This window comes from Uloborus diversus, unplaced genomic scaffold, assembly GCF_026930045.1.
Source record: "Uloborus diversus isolate 005 unplaced genomic scaffold, Udiv.v.3.1 scaffold_447, whole genome shotgun sequence".
Classification (NCBI taxonomy): domain Eukaryota; kingdom Metazoa; phylum Arthropoda; class Arachnida; order Araneae; family Uloboridae; genus Uloborus; species Uloborus diversus.
Genome location: NW_026558623.1, coordinates 85,597 through 106,130, shown reverse-complemented (window position 1 = coordinate 106,130; position 20,534 = coordinate 85,597). Strand labels below are relative to the sequence as shown.

Below are 20,534 nucleotides of genomic sequence, written 5' to 3'. Positions count from 1 at the left end.
ATTTTTTACAGACAGCAAAAATTGTTGTATATTATTACTTTAGTAAATATTTTACTAGTATTTGTAGGAAATCGGAAAATGTTTCTTCAAGTATTTCAAAAGCTCATTTTTGAAACTACTTGAAGAAACATATTTTTGAATTTCCCAAAAACATTGGTAAAAAGTTGGAAGTTGACATTCTTTTCAAGCTGTATTTTCATCAGAAACCAAATAAGTATGTTTGTACAGAAAATTGACATAAATAAATGACAAAAATACAAAAATTTTGCAAGCATTGCTATTTAACTGCCCAAGGCAGGTTAAATATGAAAATTAGGTTGTATTTGTATCAATTTTTACGGACATAATAACTTGAAATTCAGCTAACTCTTACTTATTTCAAGAGAAAATATATTTGAACTTAACTTCACTTTGATGAGTCAACAAAAACTTCTCTTCTGTCATTATGTAATCTGTCTGGACATTTATCGAGCATACGCTCCATTGCAAAAGCCAAAATGTGGCAGGAAAATGCTTATCTATTGATTTCTGTTGGTGGAAGAGCACAAATGAAAATATGGAGAATAACTCATGAAACAAGTACAATATTTTAAATTAATTTTTCACATTAAATGGTTTTGCCTTTCTGTTTAGTAGCTAATATGTTGAAAAAATTTCTTTAAGGTCTTCGGTGTGAACATTTGACTTCTTATGTCTTATCAACTGTGGGGAAATCAAAAAAACCTTGGAAAAATAAATCCGAAATTCATGTAGATCCTCAAATGAGATTTATGGATGTTACGGTTAGAGCTTATGACGCATCCTTCTCAAATGACAATGAAAAATACATCATTGCTACAGCATGTTCAGACAGCTTATTCAGGTAATATTTTTTTTTTAAACTCTTTTGCATTCTCTAGTTGAGTTTTTTGATTGGATACTTTCTCTGGTTAGATATTAATTGTATCTCTCTTAACTTTTGGTACTATTTTGAGGCAGTGATGTTTTAGCAAAGGGATCGTACATAAATACAGTAAGTTATGGGCGGTCGGATTATCCGCGGTTCTTTTCACAATTTTCTTTAAACTTATGATAGTGTTATTGTCAGGGTTCGTACGGGTCATGGAAATCCTGGAAAGTCATGGAAAAAAATAACAGAATTTCAGACCTGGAAAAGTCATGGAAAATTGAAATTTTCATTGAAAGTCATGGAAATTTATTTCAAGTCATGGAAAAATGTCCTGGACAAAGAGAAAGGAACAGTAGCTAAAGGAGCATTAGAAATCTTGAGTGTGCACATAAAAGCAATTAAAAGTGGAAAATTGAACGATCCAAAAATCGAATCTGAATTTTGAAATCTCATTGCATCCACTTCTCTCACAGCCGCTTGCCATTATTTACATTAATGATTAAAACCAAATCATTTATTCTAAACAGCGAAATTACTCGCTTCCACGGAGCTTGCGCTTCGTGTTTCGAATTCTATCCATCTCTTCCACTGTCAGAGTTGCCACTAAATTTTTCCATAATCAACTTACTTAATTCAATAAGCGCTTGCAGCGCTCTCTATTGGAATAATAGTTGGGAAGGAGCATAGAGCTTAGGTTTCTCTACACACTCCCCACCTAAACTCCTCGAGTTTACATTTTCTTTGTAATCAAAATATATTGAAATATAACAATAACAATTTTACACAACAAAAATAAATATAGCAATATAAAAAAGTATTTAGAGAAACAAATAATATCATATTCAAATTATTATGCTTTTCAATAAGTAAAGAATATCAAATGAAACATAATTAGACAAATTCAAAAATCAAAAATAAAGAAATTAAAGTTCTAAACTATCAAATCGTTTAACTAATATATAGGAAAGAAAAAAAAAATTAAAGTTCCAAAAGTTTTTTTTTTTTTCACTGTCCATTGATCATTTTCAAAGGATACACTAGTTGTATCGGCCTCCTGTATTGTCCGTCCTTTGTCTTAACTGTGCAGGCACGAACAAGTCCATCACGTCCTTTAAAGAGTTCTGTAATAATACCTAAAGGCCACAAGAACTTATTTTTGTTACTTCCTTCGAGAAGTACCACGTCCCCTATCTTGAGAGATTTTCCTTCTTTACTTCAATCCAATCGATGTCCAGTTCTTAAATCTAGAAGATATTGGGTTTTCCATTTCAGCCAAATGTTCTTTAACAGTTTTGTCTGATACTCCTTTCTTCTTCTCAATTGGTCAGGAGAAGTTTTGGCGATGAGATCAGAGAAGTGAACTGGATAGCTGTGATCATTCTTTGCATAATTTAAAAAATGTAAGGGAGTTAATGCTTCAGGTTCATCTAACTCGTTGTAGGTGTAAGATAGTGGGCGCGAGTTCAGAACTGTTTCCACTTCTGTTAGAAGCGTTGTCATTTCCTCGAACGTCAGAAGGGCTTTTCCTATCACTTTCCGCAAACATTCCTTAACCGATCTAACAAGGCGTTCGTAGAATCCTCCCCACCATGCGGCTCTTTCGATGATGTATTTCCATTGTGTTCTTTCTTTAGCTATGAAATTTTTAAATGTATCATCTTCCAATATTTTAGAAAACTTTCTCATTTCTTCTTCAGCTTTCTTAAACGTTTTAGCGTTATCGGAATAAATGATTTTGCAATTACCTCTTCTACTTAAGAATCTTCTAAATGCAAGTAAAAAGGCTTGTGTAGACATGTTTGATACAAGTTCAAGATGCACTGCACGAGTTACTGCGCAAGTGAACAAAACAATATACGACTTTTGCATATCTTTGTAGTTCTTTACATATACAGGTCCCGCAAAATCAATTCCGCAAATGGAAAATGGTGGTGACTCTTGGATTCTATCTTTCGGTAAAGGCGCTGTCATTTGATCTGCTGGTTTGGCTAAATATTTCTGGCAAATCAAGCATTTTTTGATGATCTTTTTAATTAACTGGCGCCCCTTCGGGATCCAGAAGCGAGATCTAATTTTGGCTAGAGTAGCAGATGTACCTCCGTGCATTATTTTTTCATGCTCTTTAAGTACTATCAGTCTTGTTAGTGCGGAGTTTGTAGGCAAGATGACTGGATGTTTATTATCCAAAGAAAACTCGGAGAACTCCAATCTTCCTCCTAATCTCATGACTTGCTTTTCATCGATGTAGGGGGCGAAATTGTACAACGGGGAATTCTTTTCAACCGAATTACCCCCACTTAAAGATTTAAATTCTTCTCCAAAGTATCTTTTGTTCACATCGTATCAATAAATTTTCTGCTTCTTGTAGCTCTTCTGTAATTAGAGCTCCTTGTATGTTACTAGATTTTCTCAATTTCACGATAAAGCGCATTGTCCATGCTGTAACCCTCAATTACTTTTCTAAGTCACTATATTTGGATAAATCAACTGGGTCTTCTCTATTTTCGACTATACATTCGAGTTCATGTGTCTCCAGGGATTTTTTTCTATATTCTAGCTGAGATTCTTCTACTATTTTCTCATGGATCAATTTTGGCCAATGGTCAGGCGAAAGTCTCAACCAAGGTGGACCTTGTGTCCAAAGGGGTTCATTAATCAACTTTGAGATCTTTGCTCCAGTGGCGTAGCTAGACCCGACTTTCGGGGGGGTGGGTTACTTCTTATATATATATATATATATATACAGTCGGTCCTCCATATATCGAAGTAGCAAATTGCCGGGAAAAAAAATCGATATATAGAAATTTCGATGTATGGAAACGATCTTATTTTATCATAAAAATCTAATGAAAGATTAAAATTAAAGCTAATTTTCGTGTATGAAACCCTATTTATAATTTATACGAGCATCGGATTAAATGAAAATTAATAATTAAAAAATTAACAGAAGTTACACATTTTTCTCCTTCATACATCTTCATTCTTCGGCAATTCAACTTGATCCGCAACATAAGGGGATTTTTGTTTTGACAATGTAATCGAGAGAAAAGTAAGAAATTAATCTACTTAACTTGAATGATTTTTACTGAAGTTAAAAAGATTAGGACTGATAATCAACAGACAAAAGGGATAGTTTGAAACTACAGTACTACTGGTTACAACTAAGACTTCAAATAAGAAATTAAAGAACTCCAGAACGGAACAACAACCTATCTACACACCCCTCAACCCCAGATTCCTTATGAGTTTCGTAGCAACCATTAGTGAGCATAATTTTCTCCCCTGACCTTCATTTTTCATGAGACAAAAAGTCTAAAGTGGAAAAAAAAATGTACGAATGTCTCGATATTTTTTCGATATATAGAGATTTTTTCGATATATAGAAAATTTTGATATGTGGAAGTTCGATATATGGAGGTTCGACTGTATATATATTTAATATATATATATATATATTTAATATATATATATATATATTTAATATATATATATATTTAATATATATATATATATATATATTTAATATATATATATATATATATATATATATATATGTATAATCGCTTGGAATTTTTTCCTTTTCTTCTTTTTTTTTTCTTTCTCTTCTCTCTTCTTTTTCTCTTTTTTTTGAGACTAACTTTTCGGGGGGTTTTTTGTCCCCAAACCCCCCCCCCCCTTAGCTACGCCCCTGCTTTGCTCCACGGCTGACTAAGTCCGCTGGATTATCACAACTTCTGCAGTGTCCCCAATTATTTGGTGACGTCAACTTCTGAATATCCTGAACACGATTCTTAACAAAGGGTTTAAATGCATCGGGCTGTTTCTTGATCCAAAAATACGTTATGTTTGAATCGGTCCAAAAATAACAAGGAATATTTAAATTCAAAATTCTAACTATATTATTTCCCAATTTGGCAGATAGTAATGCCCCCATTAGTTCTAATCTGGGTAAGGTGAGTATTTTCAATGGCGCTACCCTATTTTTGGAAGCAATGAACGTCGTTCGAATTTCTTTATCATTCGTCTTGAAACGTAAGTACGCAACTGTACCATATGCCACTGTGCTAGCGTCTGAGAAGCAATGTAGTTCGAGATTTCTAATGTCTGAGCACAAACTTTCAAAAAAATAATGTCGAGGGATTTTGAATTTATTCATTTGATGCAACTCTTTGCACCATTTTCTCCATAGGAAGATCAAATCTTCAGGAAGTGGCTCGTCCCAATCTATATGTGATGCCCAAATCTTCTGAATCAAGAGTTTGATTCTTACAGTGAAGGGTCCCAAAATTCCTATTGGGTCAAAAATTCGTCCTAACACTTGTAGAATAAACCTTTTTGTCTCAATTGGCTTCGATAAAAATGACAATAGGCTTCGAATATCAAAATACAGTAAATCCCTCGAATTATCCCACGCCATGCCCAGAACTTTTAAGGCGGTGTTTTCAACATCAGAAATTTGAAAATTTGCATTTGAAATTATGCCTTCTTTTTCCCAAAGTTCATGTAATTCTCTCGAATTAGTATGCCATTTGTGCAGTTGCATGCTCGCTTCCTTGAATATCTGGATTGTTTCCAAAGAAGTAGTCAACGCTTCTCTGACTGTGTCTCGACTTAGAATTACATTATCTACATAAACATTATTTTCTAAAATACTAACTGTTTCAGGGTAGAGTTGGTTATACTTTTTAAAGTGATGTTTGGGAGTTGCTGATAGTAAAAATGATGAACTATTTAATTCGAAAAGAATTGTTAAAAAGCGATAAACAAGAGGCGGGATATTGTCATTGGTGGGGAAGTCAGTGAAGAAAAATCTGGTTACGTCTCGATGTTCTTTATCTAAGAGAATCTGTAAGAACGCTTGCTTTATATCTGCAGTAAATGCTACTGGATAATATCTAAATCTTAACAGAATTTCGAATATCTCCGGATACAAATTTGGGCCAACGTGGAGACAGTCATTTAAAGATGCGGAGTTTGAGTCATGTGATGACGCATCAAATACAATTCGTAATTTGCTTGTGGTTCTATCTTCACGTATTACTTCCCTATGAGGCAAATAAAACACGATATTTTCTTTATCCGTTTCGTCTGTGACGGGTTCAATTATATTCTGTTTCAAGTAATCTTGTATTATGTTTTGGTATTCAGAAAATAGTTGCGGATTTTTTTTGAATCGATTTCTAAGTCAGTTGAACCTTTGTTCCGCGATTTCTCTATTATCATCCAATCTTGATGTGTCACTTTTCCATGGTAATTTAACTTTATACCGACAATTTTCGTATACTACATCAGATTCGAACTGTTTGAGGATTTCATTTTCGGTTGAATTATAATTTTGATTTTCGCATATGAGTCCAGAATTTTCCAAGTCCCAAAATTTTTCTATTTGCTTCGAGATTAAATCTTCCTCTACCATCACATTAAATGATAAAGTAAAGTTATCTTCTCCTTCTCGTCCTTGTAGGCTCCAGCCAAAAATAGTTTCTACAGCGACAAGATTTTTGTTCAAACGTTTAATGTGACCCGTTACTATATTGTAGTAATAATCTGCTCCGATCAAAATGCCAACAGGTTGTTGACTGTTAAGAGAATCCGCTAATATCAAATTTCGTAGCAGTTTATTTTGTCTAATTTCTTTTGATTTTGGTGGAGGAATGTCCGAACCTGATATGTGATCGGTTACCAATAATTCAACTTCTATTCTGGAATTGGAGGAACTTCTATGTTCAAGTACTAATCTAATGACGTCGTAAGTCTTTTGAATTGGCGCAGTAATTCCAAAAGTGTAAACCGATAATTTTTCTTTTCTAATTACTTCAAGATCTAATTTATTAGCTAATTCTTGTGTAATGAAAGACTTCATGCTTCCATTGTCCAAAAGAAGACGCGGATAGCTTATGCCTTGTTTTGTTTTGATTTTTACCGAGCAAGTTTGCAAAAGCATCGAATTGGATTTAGAATGTGATACGGCTGAAATAATTTCCTTTTTTTTTTGAACTTGACTATCATTATTTCTCGTAAGTGAACTTGCTTCTTTTTTGTCGGTGTCATTATATTTTAACTTTGATTGAGATTTATAACAAATCGCCTCGGAATGAGCTCCTTTGCAAATTTTGCAACGCTTAGTTGCCTTAAAGTGGCAAGCAGATATTCTGTGATTTTTTCTAAGGCATAAGTAACACCTGCCATCCCCCCGCAATACATTCCTTTTTTCATCCACATTGAGATTTACGCATTTTTCCGACTCGTGATCTTCTGAGCAAAATAGACACTTGTCAAGATTTATTGACGTTTTAGCAATTAGCTCATGTGTTGAAGGACATCTGTTTTCTGTAAAGTGCTGTGATCTGGAAGGGATCTTTCTGAACTGCTTATTATTCAAAGTACTTGTTTTAATCTGTTCACTGCTATTCGAAGGCGGAAGTTTTATACTAGCGATTTTTTCCCCGAGATTCTATCTCCGAACGGAGAAAGTTTAGAAATGCATTCAAATCTATATTGGCTGAATTCTCTCTATTGCGGTGAAATTCTAGAGCGATATCAGCAGGAATTACTTTCATCAAAACAGGAATTAACATATTCGCGTAATTCTCGGGTTGGACATTGAGTGAAGAAAGGCTTCTTATTTGTACGTTAATTTTATCATACAATTTTCTTAATTTCGTAACTTCATTTGAGCTTTGTACCGGGGTCAAACTCAAGAGATTGGAAATGTGTGTGTTAATTATCAAGTCGTTTTGACCAAATCTATTTTTGAGAATGTCTATCGCAGAATCATAATTTGTTTTCGAAATCGAAAAACCTTCTATAGCACTAGCAGCATTTCCGCTCAAATAACTTTTCAAATAGTTGAATTTTTCGACTTTTGAAAGTGTTGGTTCTTGTGAATAGTTACTTCGAAAGAATTCCAAAAATTTATCCAAGCACCGTAATCACCGTTGAATTTTTGGATGGAAGTTTTTGGTAACCGTACGTTACTTTGTGTTTGGTTTCGAATTTCATCGATAAGAGAGGAATTATTTGATACGTTATTAATGGACGTTTTATTTTCATTTCGCTGCTCTAATTTCTTAAAATAACGATTTATCCGACATTTCGTCAAAGTTATTTTATCTTTATAATTCATGGAAGTTTCTATATCAGAATCTAGTTTCTTCTCGTCTTCTATCAAAATTTGTATTTTTTCATCTGAGTTATCAAGTTCTATCTCCTTGCTATTTAACAGTTCTAAACAATTTTCTAGTTCTTCATTTTGCTCTTCTTCTATGTATTTATTAACATTTTTTACGATTACCGTAGTAGAAGAGCGAAGAACAGTTCTTTTTTGTATAAATGATTTTGGTTCCATTTTCAATGATTTTCAACAATGTAAATGATTCAAAAGTTCCTACCTTTTGCAGTCTTCGCATAAAAATGCTATCCAAATGAGATTCACTTACTGAAAGTTCATTAGTTCATCTTCCCGGCCGATGCACCATGTGGGAAAAAATGTGCAATTCTATGTAGATCCGGTGGTTCAGTGATAGGTTCAAATTATCACGACTCGAAGAAAACTTAACATCTTTATTGAAGACTATGTACATTATTTACATTAATGATTAAAACCAAATCATTTATTCTAAACAGCGAAATTACTCGCTTCCACGGAGCTTGCGCTTCGTGTTTCGAATTCTATCCATCTCTTCCACTGTCAGAGTTGCCACTAAATTTTCCCATAATCAACTTACTTAATTCAATAAGCGCTTGCAGCGCTCTCTATTGGAATAATAGTTGGGAAGGAGCATAGAGCTTAGGTTTCTCTACATACGACAAAAGTAGCTTTGAAAAACGTGCTCAATGTATCATTAAATAATACTGAAAACATCTGCTTTCTTTGGACTTAGGTGTTTCGCTTTATTTTGTTAATACAAATCTATCAGAATCTACCTTCTGACAGATACCATTTTCAAAACTCCGGACAGTTAAAACTGTAATCCATAACAATTTTCTTTTTTTTATATTCAAAGAATGTGTTTTTTTTATAATGTTTTATTTTCTAGATTCATTTTTACCAAGCATGAAAATAATTTTGGCAGCAGACAATACTTAAATAAAAATATTACTGGCCGTAGAATGAAATGCGTTTTTTTTGCATGAAAGAATTAGATATGAATATTTTACATGCGTTTCATTTTCAGAATTTGCATTTTAAATAACCATTTAAATAGAAAAGGCTGAATATTTACTTTAACAATTATGCAAAGTTGTATTAGTTTTTATTATCAACCTGTATCAACTATTCAACGGTAAACTAATTTTAATATTCTGTGTTATAATAAACTGCTACATTATTAAATATGCTGCTTTACTAAGGTATAAAAGTCATGTTTACAAATTACTGAGGAAAAAAGTGGTAGCTGCGCAGATACCACTTAAAAGGTTTAGTATTTGTCTCTTACATTCAAATTGCCTTAGCAAATTAAGCAAATTTGCAGTTAGGACTTTTTTCTTAAAGCTTTTTTAAATATTTCGCGTTTACAAATCGCCAAAAATCTTGAGATTTAGGTAAATTAAATTACTAACGACCACCTGATAACAATAACTCAATTTTGATAAAATGTGCAGATACCACATCTGTGCTTAGCAGAGCAGTATGATGAATTGTGAGAATGGGATTGTATGGGGATGAGTATGATGTAGTGTGACACTTTGTGACAAAAAGAGAGGGGACCATATATTTTGAAAAAAAAAAGTAACATTATTTATAGCCCCCAAAAATAATTTGGGTCAATGCTTTAGGTAAGTTTTCTGATTCTTACCACCACACTGTATCTTGATGTTTATGCAATAATTAAATTTTCTAATTCAAAAAGATACGTCTTTGATCATATTATAATTTCTTTGTATGCCAAGGTTGATTGTTTTGTTTCAGTTACTAATAAATACTCAAAAAACAAATGTTAAAAGTTAACACACACATTTGAGGAAGATGTATAAATGAACGCCAGTATGAAATTCTTGTAATGCATCTAATAAACATGACATAAACTAAACCATTCATTAATGCTAAACATTTGTGTAAAGTAATTGATTTTAATGAAGTGTTGACTTGTGCATAGTTTTCCTTTTCCTTATTTAAATGCTTTTTATTTTCTAGTTTAAAAATCAAAATTTTGTTTTATTTTTTCTTTTCTCCTTTGATTTTTGAACTCATCAGCAACTGCTGAAGCAAATTAATAGACTTGTTTGATAACTTGAACTAGTTAAATGTAACTACATGCTTAACATATGTATTCTTAACTGAATGTTATTAATTAGAAATGTTTATTACCATTGAATTTGAATGCAAACTCAATAGATGTAATATCATTAATACTGCAATGGGCAGGTAAAGAGCAGTATCTGCAAATGTTTCATTCTTGTTATTTATTGTACAATCTTGCTTACTTGGTTTCGACTGAAAAAAATGTCTAAATCCAACACATTTCCGTATTGTTAGTATTGAATTCAAAACAAGTTTCTTCAAACATCTCGAAAACTCATTTCTGCAGATACTGCCGTTTACCTGCCCACAGCAGGACGCCTTCTTATCAGGAACTATTCACACCCATACTTTGTTCTGGAATAGAATGAATTATTTTAAATTTGTTAGCTTATTGCTTTTGTAAAAAATAATTATGATTGTTTTAGTTTTTCTAATGTTGAGATTTTAATTAGACATAAATTTGTACCTCAAAGTCAGACTAACGTAAGTCACACTATCACTTATTTTGAGGAGAGCGCAAAAACTTTTGTCTGGGGCATACAAAGAGTTGGACTCTGATACACTATTAAATAATTATATGAGATGTTTTGAAAATTATGTTGTTATTATTCAATGCAGAATATGATTCTATATACAATGTAGTAATAGCCTGAAAATTGCCATTTTTAGACTTACGTTAGTCTGGCCCTGAGGTACATAAATTTGGTCGATATAAAAGTTTTCAGATTTAAATTTTAAAAAATATGATCTAATATTTAAAATTTTATAATTGGTAATTTTTTTACTATAGGGTTTATAGTTTTGATGCTCAAAAAAAATGTTTGGACTTGTGCTATAGTGTTCAATATGGGTTTCATTGTATTTTGAAACTGCTTAGTGTAGAAATTGCCAACCAACCTTTGGTACATTATTTTGTTACTGGAGCAACTGATGGTGAACTCAAAATAATCTACCATGAATACAAAAATGATCATTCTTCCCATAACTCATGTACTTACAATCACGAACTTGTCTTCCGAGTACAGCTGCACAAATCTGGGATCAATGCTGTTGATGCAAAGAATATCAAAGGTAAGAGCTTTCTCTATTCTTTGAGTTCTTATCACTAAATTTGAAAAGTTAATACTTAAATGTACTGTCTTCATTGAGTTGTCTTTGAATAATTCACATTGTTTTTATGTTAACTTGTGAACCAAAAAGAAGTTCTGTACATAAAAGTAAGTAACTAACAGTTAAGGCAATGGACATACATCTTGAGTTGTATAAAGTATAAATGAAGAACAAAAATTTTGGAATTTTGAAAACAAATAAACATTATTATCTTCTCCCCTCTAATTATCAATTTTTTTAACTTCTTAGAATAATTTATTTTTTGGAAAAATATCTAGTTCGCAATATTTATAAAAGAAAATTGTGCATCAAATTAAAAGTGCACTTCAGTGCAGTATGCACCAGTATGCACTGCAGTTGTGCACACTTGAAAAAGTTTTAGTTCATTTTATATTTTTATTCAGTATGAAACCTTAATATATTTTAGTTAAAACCATAGCTGCGGAATCAGAGTCAATCTCATTTTGGGGTAAAGGAGTCGGAGTCGAATATCCAAGAATTGGAGTCAGTCATTTGTCCTCTGTGTATACATTTTTGCCAAAGCTACAAAGTCAGAGTCCGATTAATTGTCGGCACAGGAGTAGGAGTCGGAGTCTGGCGTCAAGAGCTATTTCCAACAAAATTTGTATGAAGTAAATCCGCCTTCAAGTACGGAATCTACAATGACTTTCGGTTTCCCCAAAGGCGCTAATTTTAAGGGATTTGAACTGTTCAAAATTGAACGGAAAATTGTTCAAATCAAAAAGATATTTTATATACAAGTTTTTCATCAAAAGCTTTTTCCTACAAAATGTGTTTGAAGCAAATTCGCCTCACAGTTCAGAATTGCCTTGCCCTGTGGGCGCTAATGTTAAGTTTTTTTTGAACTGTTCAAAATTGAACAAAAAATAGTTCAAATCAAAAAGTTAAATATAGGAATGAGGTGTCCTCGCCGAGATCTTTCGAACCAAAAAAAAATTGTTCGAATCGGACTACTCACTTAAAAGTTATTAGGGGGGACAGACTGACATTCATTTTCCCCCATCTCAATACACTACTTTCCAATTTTTAATTTTTCGATATTTATTTAATTATTTTATTTATTTTTGACTTTTTTTTGTTTTTCGCGATATTTTCAAGATGCATTAAGCTTTCTTTCATGCTTTTATCATCTTTCTCTGACTTTTATTGGGAAAGTAGGCTAAAAATGAGATGATGATACTACTTATAGTCACTTGTCTAAACTGTGGAAAATCGCTTCATTTGTTTTTATGACATAGAGCCCATCAAAAAGCACATTTTTAGTCTTGAACTAAAAATAATTTAATAAAACGTAAGAATTTTCTTCATAATCATCTCTTTTACAATAATCATTTCAAAGAGATTAAAATAAATTTGTTTGCTTATAAAATTTGTTCTCTCTAATGAAAAATATGTACATACCATCAGAATTTTTCAAAACTCATTTTTGATTCAATTTTCACAATTTGCGTTTGAATCTGTTTAAATATTTTTTTCCTATCCCTCATATTCAGTCATTTTCAGCTATAGATTTAATCCTCCTTTTTTCAAAAAAAAAAAAAAAAAAACAGTCAATTTTTGAAAACCTTATAGGATAATTGTAATTTTGCTAAAATTGAATTCTTTAGTGCTGAACTTCGTCACATCTTAACTAAAAATCCATATTTAATTTTAAATTAATTGCTTCTTAGCTTTGCAATTAATTTTTGACCGAATTACCTAATCAGTTTTAATTTTGCCCCTAGTTGTGTCTCAAGAAGCATCATTTCTTTCAATATAATAAATCATATCATCTAATACCATTTTATTTATCAAGCTTCCTTTTATTACAAATTGTCTTCTAATAACCACGACAAAATAATTTAAAATTATTTTATAGTAATCAATTGCTGCATAAAACTTCCCTTGTATAATGAAATGAGCCAAATGTGGTACTAATACCTTTGAAGTTTATATTTATGGGTCGCCTTTTAATTTTGTTCTCATTTTTGAGTCGAGGGAGCCGGGGGTGCTCTGGATTGCAGCATTGTATGATGCCAATATCCATGAAATACAGTAGATTCTCCCCATTCTGAACACTCACTAAAGTGTTCAGATTTTGGGGGGCGTTCGTTGTAGATGAAGACTGGTTAGTGCATCTGTATTCACCGGGATCATCAGAATGTGTTCAGATAGAGAGTATACTGTATTTAAATGAACTCTCAGCCTCCAAATGATGATTCTCTCATAAACACAGAACAAAGATAAAATGGAGAACTATTCAATCCCAAAGAGGTAGTTGATTGACAAAAGTGATTGAAATGAAAAAAGATGCTTTTTAAAACAAGGCAGGAGGGAAATGGTACAAAAACTTGAGGTTAATTTCTTTTTTTTAAATTTGTCCTCGTATTTCACTTCTTTTATTTCATAATTTTATTCTTCATTAATTTTATGTTAATAATACAAAAAATTTAAAAAAAAAACTTTGTAAGAAAGCAACTAACTTCCTTGGGAAATAATGTTTTATTCCATGAGAATTTAATACAATATGTACTTCAGAGTAACCAATTAACCATAATAGGAAAATTCTGTGTGTTATTTATGTGTAGGTTGTATTATTGTTTATTCAAGTATTTGTTTCACATTGCAGAAAATATATGGCTTGTTTGCTGTGGAGGAGATGATAATGCATTAACTGCAATTTTACTTGATTTTAAGCCTACATTACAAAATGAAACGCAAATTGAAATTCTTAGTAGAACTCTGGTTTCTGATGCTCATGCATCCCAAATAACAGGTATTTAATTCATAATTAAACGTTAATGAATTTAAAATTTAATGGTTGTTTCTTAACATTTTTTGATAGAATGCACAATTAATTATATAATGGACTGTAGTGCATTCAGGGACTTCATTATTTTTTTTTAAGTGCACTTCAGTGCAATATGTACTGCAGTTGTGCACGCACTTGAAAAAGTTTTATAGTTCATTTTATATTTTTATTCAATATGAACATTTCCAACCTTAATAAATTAATGGACTATAATGCATTCAGAGAGAAGTGAAACCGGAAGTAAACAATGAGGGCTGCTGTTTGGAACCAACATTTGCCACTTTCATGAATTACTTGTTGGACTGGCGATTCTGTTCATGAACATTTTACTTATCTGATTGGCGCTGTTTTCAATCATCCTAGAGCCAAGTAGACAACGGTATCGCCAACATTGCTTTAATTACTTCTACTGTCACTTCTGCTGAATGTACTATAGATTTGCCTCTGATTCAAAAATTGTTAGAGTGCTTAACATTTGTTGCAATTTTGTTTTTAAAAGTTTATTGTCATTTAAGTTTTTTCAAATTTAATAACTCTAACTGGTCAAACATAAAATTTTTTATTGATTGATACAAAATTTCTCTCTCTATAATCAATAGCTTCTGAAAAACTTTTTAAACACATTCAAATTCATCTCTACATTTTAATATTCAAAAAAATCTTATCTTCAACTTTAAAGCTGATTGGTTACTATTCTTATTTAAAATAGTTAATTATTCAACAGTTTTTTACTTACTCTACTCAATTTTGATGCTTTTGTGTGTTGAGGCAAACCTCAACCAGTCCTACCACAGACCTTAACGAGTACTTCTCGGCGAAAAGGGATATTCCATAGTTGGGGCAAACCTAACCTGGCAGCATTGTAATGCTGTGATTCTGATCTGCGTAGCCTTCACAATGCTGCTAGGTTAGGTTTGCCTAAACTATAGTTTAATTGCTTACTAAGGTGAAAATATCAGTTTAAAATGCAAATCAGTTATGTTCGTAGTTATAACTAACTTTAACTTTGAATTACAATTCTTTTCCTCCTCTATAACTATTAATATTGTCGCCACAGAGCAACTGTAAGATAGCTTAGTGTTATTTCTGGGATTAGATATCTTTCTGTAGCTCTGAGGCGACAAAATGTTTAATAATATTAAAAATATTACTAAATCTTGTTATAAATTTTGAAAAAATATTTAGTTGCAACATATTGAATAAAATTTTTTAATAGAACTGTTAAAAAAAACATTTGTTGGAACTTGATTCTGTTTAAAGTAACAACTTTCATCAATAGGCATAAAATTCCTGGGGTCTAAGATGCTAGCTTCTGTGTCTATAGATCAAAGATTGAACATATGGCACTGGAACTTAAATAATGGAAAATTAGAAATAAGTCTAAGGAATTCAGCAATGAGTCTCATTCCTGATATATCTCAAATGGATTGCTGGCCAAAAAGGTATTCCAATATTAAAAATACTTTTTATGCTAGAGTTGTACAATACATTACATTTTTTGTCTTAAAAATTGTGGCAATATTTCCTACCACAGAATATATTGCATGCTTAAAAAAAAAAAAAAAAAAGTGTTCACCTGCTTATGGGAAACATCAGCATGCTCAATCAATTTCATGGATGTGACATTTTTATGTGTATATTTGCATTCTTTTCCAGAATTTTAAACTTTGACCTCTATTTTTTATATATACAGGGCCGGATTTAGAGGAGGGCAGGCGGGGCTACTGCCCCGGGGTCTCCACAACAAAGGGGCCCCCACAATAAATTTTTTACAAAATATCCTAACTTTCACGGGTCGAAAATATCGGATATATACATATATGTCAAAATATTTGGATATGTATCAAAGTATCGGATATTTTCGAAAATATGATGATCTTTTCAAACCCTGATTAGGGGCCTCCAATCCTTCGTTGCACCAGGGCCTCCACACTTCCAAATCCGGCCCTGTATATATATGAGTATCATGAACCATTATGGATATAATATGACTTATTAATTTTCTAAGTGAAGCTATAACTTTTAATTTATGATTTTGTCTTTAAAAGTTGGCAACACTCGAGTTTGTTGAGATTATATTTTGTGACATTCCATGATTTTAATTTATAGATTTACTTGTGCATAATAACTCTTAAAACTAATTCAAATATTTTTGTTATTACAAGGGTAGATCAAACATAATCTGGAATTTTTTTTAAAAAAATTGTTTGTATCAACCAAAAAAAAATGCATATAAGCCATTCTTTTTCTGAATAGTATGTCCTCTAATGCACATTTTTCTATCAGATTGTCAAATTTTTGAAGCCGTTGTGATATAGAAACTGATTTTGCACAAATTTCTCTATACACTTGAATCATCATCAAATTCAGTGGCGGATCCAGACGATCCTCTTGAGGAGCAAATGGCTACTAAACTATGAGGGGGATGGGGGAATAACTATTTTTTTATTTATTTTTTAAGTTTAAAGGCTGAAGTATGTCTTTTTATTGCTTTTAATGATATTTGTGATTAAAAGAGTTTAATTAAATGTTACTAGTGCTTTGAATACAAAGAATGAAAAGTTAAAATGTCAAAAAGGGGGGGGGGGGGGTAAGGGCTGTAGTATCAAGTGTTTGTTCCGTCTCAAAAGAATTGAAAATCCGCCACTAGGGTCTCCCCTGAAAATTTTATTCTAAAAACATAGTTTTCGACTGTCTTTGGTGATCAATAGAGGAGGGGAGATCTCCAGGCTCTTCTGTGGAAATTTTTTGAAATTAAAGCTCCAACAATGCAATTATTGGTCCTTTTTGGTGACATGAAGGGAACAGATGGGATTTAGTTAAACTTCGATATTGTAGTTTCAAAATACGATTTCAGAGGATCTTTAATGATGTTTGGAAAAGGACAGTTCGGAGGATTTTCCCCCAAAAAAATTTTGGAAATCAATAAATCACCTTAGATTAAGCGGAACTTCGGACTTTTGAAACTCGGATTTTCGATATTCTACTGATTGTTAAATGATTAATTTTTTTTATATCTTTCTGTAAATGAAAATCTTAAATATGAATACATGACAGTAAAACATTTGCAATAAAAATCTAAATCTTAACAATTTTGCATAGATACAACTAAGGCTATATTATCCTCATAGCACAAGCTTAAATTACGTTTGCTCTTCCGAGGCCTTCGAGATAAAAAGGCCATCCAACTAGCAAATGACGTCATCGTTTGTCGATCCACAATGATATTGGGAAGGGAGCACTTCGATTAATATTTTGGTTAAATAAAACTATTTGGTTTATTTATTATTGTCTTCTGTTATTCAAGTAGCATTACAAGTTCTACTTTTTCATTTGAAAACATAAAAAGGAACCGATAATCATACATTAAAAAATACACTGAGCTTAATTCATAGTCTTACAAAGTATTCAAATAACTAAACACGATTTTATTTTACAATCATGTTAAAACAAAGTGATAAATAAACACAGTTTTATTTTTCATTAGAAATTGTTTTTTAACTAATCGCATTTTAAGTACTCGTATATTGTATTGAAACATTAAGTCTTCAGAAGTATTCAAATAAATAAATGAACTTTCATTTTACAATTACATCAAAACAAAAAATAATATTACTATTGTATTTGAATAAGAATTAAATGAAATTTTAAAAAATAAATAAACGTTTTTACTTAAGTAAACGGGCATCAAATTAAAGTACATAATACCAGATTATTAATGTTAACTTAGCTGAGCAAATTTATGCTTTTAAAAAGACGTGAATGCTTGGGTGCCATCCCCAAAGTAGACGGTGCCCTACCCCCTTCAATTATGAAACCTTCAAAAAAAAAAAAAAAAAAAAAAAACCAAAACATCTCCATCTCCTTTAAAATTTCAAGGGCACAGTTATTTATAACTATAGCCGTTGAAAAGCTATCATTACTATGAGACTATGATTCCGACCCCCCCCCCCCTTCGGTGGGCACTCTCGAAAAATTACACAGGAATTCAACTTGAAAAACGTTAATTAAAGAATGAATGATACATCATGAATACTGTATGTTGTATATCAAAAAATGTATTCAATATCTAAACAGCCTTTTTTTTTTTGGAATTCGGCTACTTTCCCATTTTTAGCTTTTTCTGCTGCTAATGATTCTTGTGTGTGGGGGGGGGGGGGGGCTTTAATTGTTCATCATTTTAGGCTTTTGAAAAATTATTTTAAAAAGCATTAATTGATGACAAAGTAATATTTTTCAAAAAACTTTTCATAGAATGACCATTTTAGCAACTTTCTTTAATACTTAAAACCTCATATATGTTAAATTTAGATCAACATTTTGCTAAGTATGCTCTTTTAGGAAATCAATGTGACAGTTTTGTGACAGGGGCAAGGGAGGGGATAACAAGAAGTGTGACAACACGCGTTGTTTATAACAATATGCTCATGTTGAACAGCGTTACATGTAACAAGGAGGATGGGGGGGATTTGTTCAAAAGTTTGTAACATACTTTATAGACAGCCCTTTAATTCAATTTATGTTACAGTTTCAGAGTTCCTGAAAGCTTATTAACAGAAAACCCAAGGAGTTCAAAAAATATGTAGTTCAAGACATTTTGCCCTTTTTAAGCATAAACAAACAAGCATAGAGCATTTGGCAAAAACACGTTGTGTATCCACTGCTCAAAATTAATCTTTCGCAAGCCCAGAAATTATGAATACCGTTAACTTAACCACAATGTGTGCATAAATATCATAAAACCTAAAGACAACAGTGAAAAAAAAACCATATATATATTTTTTAATTTACGCACAGAACCAGCTTGTTTGAATAACATTGCAGGGGCGTAGTTGGGGGGAAATGTTTGAGTATCGGACCCACGACCTTCGGCGTTCAAATCTAGTCTTCTATCTCAGAACTACGGAAACCCATCAAGGAATGTTTTTTGATCAAAATAACACATGCTAGCGTATAAAACAATTTAATCGAAACCGAAAATATAAGATTAGTTCAGTTAAAAGCCTGTTTCAATAAACTTGTTTATATTTTTACTGAATATCAACACCAAGTTACGCTTCTGATAGCAACAAGTATATTCGCAGAAAATTTTGACATATGTATATTGTTAGTTTGGAAAATCCATTTCGAATAAATGCGTGTTCAAAGTTGAAAAAATAAAGAAATAAAAAGTTGCAAGTTAACCGTTTCAAATATTAAAGCAGTATGCTGAAATTACAAATTACAGACAAAGATATCGGAAAGGAAACTGACAATTGTTTGTGTAATGGAGGAAAACTTAAGAAATCTTAACTGCATAAAATGTAAATTTGTTTATCTGAGAAAAGAGTACTTACCTCCGAACTTTAAAATTTATTCCATGAGGCGTCCAGCTTTTTGCTTTACATGCAGGTTGTTCGGCAGCGGAACTCGCTGACTCACTTTTCACTCAGCAGATACTTAAGACTTATATTATACATATATTTTTTAATTGCCTCTACATTCCGGTACGTGGGAAGGAAGAGATAAATCCAACAGAATTGTATTAAAAAATGTGCATCCGAAGTTACATATTTCCTATTTCATCTATATCAACCAGAGCAAGCAACACTACTGGTAAACTGCACTGTTTTTAAGTTTCGCGCCAAGTTCAAAGATCGACTACTGGTGGCGTAACGAAGCGGGGGGGAGGGGAGTTGTCTGGCCTGTTATCACGTGGGTCTCGGCTCTTCCAACACTACCATGTTGAATTATACTCATGTATAAGAACTGTTAATAAAAATTATTTTTTACATTTTTCTTCTGTTTTCACTACATAATTTCTTTTTTTATTTAGTTCAACTAGTTGGAATGCTATCATTTGTGGACAAGGTATAGAATATTTCAATATTGAAAATAGCAAGTCAAATGAATAATTGTATCCACCAACACATAATAAATTTTATTTTTACATATCCATTTTTAAGTCAAACATCATTAATAAATGTTACCTTCTACATTGTTTTTAAATTTTTTTTTTAAGTGTTTTCATCAATTGCTATTTTTAAATTGAGTTTTAATAATGTATATTTTGTACTTTATGTAAATAAAATATTTATTGTTTATAAGACAGTTTCATCATTAATCCTTAGTCATTTTGATCTTTAAGGCACTCAAGCCGACACTACTCTTAAAATTTTCAACAAGTTAAAAATTTACCTTAGTTTACAATTCCTATAAACCACACACAGTGTAAAACAATGCTCTTGATTTCTTCCCTTTTTGGCCCCATCGTCCCAAGCCACTTTGCGCATTGGCCAGCCAAAGCCAAAAAGCAAGAAAAGACCAATCATTGGGTGGCAAGTTAACAGCAATGCTTGCCAAAACGAAAATTCACTTTCCAATCGCGAGCTGGCCGATTTCGGGCTTGAGCTGTAACATATAAATTACAGCAGGACTGTCCCAAGACAAATTGGCGCCCAAGACGAATATGCTCTGGCGTACCCCCCCCCCCCCCCCTA

The 20,534-nt window shown here is 32.1% G+C and overlaps 2 protein-coding genes across 2 annotated transcripts in view; both read left to right on the top strand.

Moving 5' to 3' along the window:
- The window catches only part of LOC129233477 (WD repeat-containing protein 6-like), a gene marked incomplete at its 5' end in the record, with an annotated part of 39,167 nt that extends 38,574 nt beyond the window's left edge, over positions 1-593 (top strand). Inside the window, one exon of the mRNA XM_054867497.1 lies at positions 409-593. Within this exon, the coding sequence (XP_054723472.1) occupies positions 409-593 (185 nt within the window). The remainder of the gene's footprint in view (positions 1-408) is intronic.
- A 76-nt stretch (positions 594-669) lies between these two features.
- LOC129233479 (WD repeat-containing protein 6-like) lies at positions 670-20,004 on the top strand. Its single transcript, XM_054867499.1, has 5 exons — positions 670-862; positions 10,924-11,204; positions 13,873-14,019; positions 15,335-15,497; positions 19,871-20,004. The coding sequence occupies exons 1-5, from the start codon at positions 762-764 to the stop codon at positions 19,947-19,949; spliced, it is 771 nt and encodes a 256-aa protein (XP_054723474.1). The 5' UTR covers positions 670-761; the 3' UTR covers positions 19,950-20,004.
- Positions 20,005-20,534: the final 530 nt, after the last annotated feature.

Excerpts from the sequence above, each read along its gene's own strand:
- LOC129233479 (XM_054867499.1), top strand. The coding sequence starts at position 762 with ATGAGATTTATGGATGTTACGGTTAGAGCTTATGACGCATCCTTCTCA. Across the intron at positions 11,205-13,872 it reads TGATGCAAAGAATATCAAAG|AAAATATATGGCTTGTTTGC; the intron begins GTAAGAGCTTTC and ends TTCACATTGCAG. Across the intron at positions 15,498-19,870 it reads ATGGATTGCTGGCCAAAAAG|TTCAACTAGTTGGAATGCTA; the intron begins GTATTCCAATAT and ends TTTTTTATTTAG.